The following is a 3,249-nucleotide window of genomic DNA, read 5'->3' as shown; positions in this document are numbered from 1 at the left end:
TTCTGCACAGATGAGCAAAGTTATACCAATTCGCTTCTTTGTGATTAAGCAAATCGGCAAATTATGTCGACAACTCTGGCATAGAACTAGCATCCTGCACGCGTAATCTATGATTATCTTCTGTTACATACATTATTTGATTTCTAAGTGTTTAAACAAGATTAGAAAAACTACTTGATCACGAATAGGAGAAAGGGTTAATAAATATGGACAATATGGTGTAGCCTACTAAAATACACTTCTCGTAAAGTTTAAGATTTTGTTTTGGGATATAAATGCTAGGTTTGCAAATTTGACGAAAATAATCGACAACAATTACTTCGCTTTTGGAGCAAGTTGACGCAAAAATACTAACAATGAATAAAAACTCACAAGTTCTTAACAAAAGAGGTGAGAAATAATTCACTAATCAAGTCAGTAACAAGTTTATTGTTTGTTTAACTTTGTTTGGCCGCCCACGATTAAACGAAGCGCGTCAAATGCTATATAAACGAATGAAACTCGCAGCTGTTCATTTAACTCTCAGTTGTGTCTCGAGAACATCTCTTGCTGCCAGCATCCTCTAAACGTGAATTTTTTTCAAAACCAGTATGAGTTCAAGGAAAAGCTCCAAAAGACCGGCTCCGGAAACCGAACGTAAGTAACCGTGTCTTATTGATCATCGCAGTTATGTATACAACTTAAACAGTTGTGAAACTGAAGCCCGAAAAAAAATTCAGGCTTCAATGGGATTCGAACCTATGACCTCTTTCTCCACACTTCAAATATATAATCTTTCATCTATTCACTTGTAACTTGGAATTGTTAAAATAATTATAAGAGGTCGAACTGGAGTCTGCCGTAAAAGTAGTTTTATCGCTGGAGCGGGATCAGTTTAGTTTAGGGAGGAACGTTTCTGTTCTCCATGTCAAATTGTTCGCCATTTACATCGATCGGAAGGTTTATGCCATTCGCGGACGTACTCGTGGAGATTGTACTGAGAAGGTCAGAAGACTACTACCTTTGTTTGCTGTGAGTATTTATTAACATGTAGTCTACGAATGAAACTGACGAGCGCTATTTGTTTTCTTTAAGGTGACAGATCGCGACAAAGGCGTCGTCGCACAGCGTTTACAGATGAACAACTGAATCGGTTGGAGGACTCTTTTGAAAACGAGAAATTCCCAGGCATTCAAATACGCGAGGACCTTGCGAAAGAACTCAGTATCGGGGAGGACAGAATTCAGGTAAGACGGAATTAATTGATTCGTATATACAATCTGAAATTCATCATCGATCATCATTTAGAGGAAGAAATTGATTCAACCAGGTTGATTTTGAATTTGAAGTTGATGTTGCGCAAGAGCTCTGCTTCTGGGATGGTTGTGCAGCACAGTAAGTCGATCCCAGACAGTTAAGAAATAGAAAACACGTAGCGTGTTTCTATCGAGTTTTAGTATAAATCTATTTGCTTTCTATCACGAATGCCGTTCTCTGATTGGCCACGCTACTCACTATCTATATTCTGTTGTAGATAGTAAGTAGGGTAGCAGTGTGCGCTTGTTAACAAAATGACGGCCGCTTCTTTGCGTTTTCGAAGTGTCTATGAAGAGGATTTAGATAAAGTTTTAAACGACTAGTAGAACAGTTAGATTGTTCGCTTTTGTTTTCTATGCGTCGTAGTTGACTCAGACTGTGCCCTCGTCAACTATCAGGCGATAGAAATCTCGAGCTCATAATCTAATTGTATAAATAGAAACACGAGTGGACGTTTAGAAGGACGACAAATGCCGTGGGAACATGAGCCGCCGGGCGAGCATTTCCACAGCTTTTTCGAGTTCCGGCCCAAACTTCCACGGGTGTTTCTATAACTCGGTAGAAACATGGAGAACATGTTTTCTGTTTCTTTTAATTAAAAATATTCTGCGAAGAGAAAAAAAAAACAACTAGTTTCCTTTGATCATCAAAATGTTAATTCTCTTTGCCCACGCTATCATTACGTCGACATTTGGTCCTTCATCCAAGCCGGTAGCGCATTGAAACTTATTTGTCTCTCACGTCATTTATTTGCTTGTCATTGTATTGATATGGTGATATAGTGTTGCAGTGCAGTGCACATCCATTTTACTCATGCTAGCTTGTTTGACTTTTATTTACAGGTCTGGTTCCAAAACCGTCGCGCAAGATGGCGCAAACATGAGATCAAGAACAAACCCGCTCCAGTCCTCCCTGCTTCAAAGACGCTGCCATACAACAGTGACGTCATCTCACCGGCCATGTTCCAGCCGTCTCCAGTCATTTTCCCGCCACTAAGCCAAAAGTATTTTAGACCGTGGAGCCCAGTCTACCCTCCGTTTCCTGCCAGCACTTCTATGTTTCTACCCAGTGGTACGTTTGGACCGGCAGTTTTCAACAGGAATTCTAATTTCCCGTGTGCTGCTTCACAGACTGTTAGTGTGATGGTCCGACCGCGTGTATCTGCTTCGGCAAGCCCTCCATTCAGACCCAGTACCTCGCCTATCAACAGCCTTGTAACTCAGTACCAAGTCTCCTGTGACTCGGACAATGGAAGGAGTTGCCACACTGCGGACGATTATTTAGCCGCTGTAACTTTGGTCAGCGGTTTTCATCGGGAAAATTAACAAAGAAACCATGTACAATGTGAATTCTACAGATTGACTTATGCGAATTCGAAAAAGCTCACAGCGTTTTAAGTTTCAGTCGCAGGTTTTTTAGTCTTATCTCAGTTTTAATTGTGTATGTGATTTATGAGAGAAAACGACTTATTGAGCGATTTTGGACGTTTGATTTTAGTGTTTTTATGTCAGTCGAGTTTGCAAACTTTTTTTTTTTTTTAAAGTTCTGCTGTGGAAAATCACTAAGTTTATCGGAAGGTAGTAAATATCCAAAGTTACGAAGTTGTTCTCGTACGTAAAGTATGCATGTAGTAATTAGAAAAAGAAATAAAGTCATCGGATCTATAAGCATCCAGCAGCTTTTTCTTTCGGGTTCTCATTTACTTTGACTGGGGCGTTGCAGAAATCCGCCCTCGCCGCTTTGTTTACACTACCTTCTCGTTAAAATCCAAATATACGAGAGTGTTACTCATATGCGAGGCCTGCGTACAAGCCATTCCGGTTAGCCTAAATAGCGCTTCTCCCTTTCCCCTCCCCCTCCCTCCCTGACAAAAAAATTGCTTTAGTTAGCATGCAGTAAGCCTTAGAACCATTGGATTTCTGGCTCGCGTAGCACGCTTGGTGATTAGCTGGT

General features: G+C 40.6%; 1 protein-coding gene across 1 annotated transcript; it reads left to right on the top strand.

The window, feature by feature from the left end:
* Nucleotides 1-356: 356 nt before the first annotated feature.
* On the top strand, nucleotides 357-2,966 carry LOC110040543 (retina and anterior neural fold homeobox protein 2-like). Its single transcript, XM_020745781.2, has 3 exons — nucleotides 357-390; nucleotides 1,075-1,226; nucleotides 2,139-2,966. Exons 1-3 carry the CDS (start codon nucleotides 357-359, stop codon nucleotides 2,619-2,621), a joined length of 669 nt encoding a protein of 222 aa, XP_020601440.1. The 3' UTR covers nucleotides 2,622-2,966.
* The last annotated feature ends 283 nt before the right edge of the window (nucleotides 2,967-3,249 follow it).

Source organism: Orbicella faveolata, unplaced genomic scaffold, assembly GCF_042242905.1.
Source record: "Orbicella faveolata isolate gen_17 unplaced genomic scaffold, um_ofav_v1 contig_36, whole genome shotgun sequence".
Lineage (NCBI taxonomy): Eukaryota > Metazoa > Cnidaria > Anthozoa > Scleractinia > Merulinidae > Orbicella > Orbicella faveolata.
Note: the sequence above shows the minus strand (reverse complement) of the source record. Positions and strands in the feature narration are given on the sequence as shown.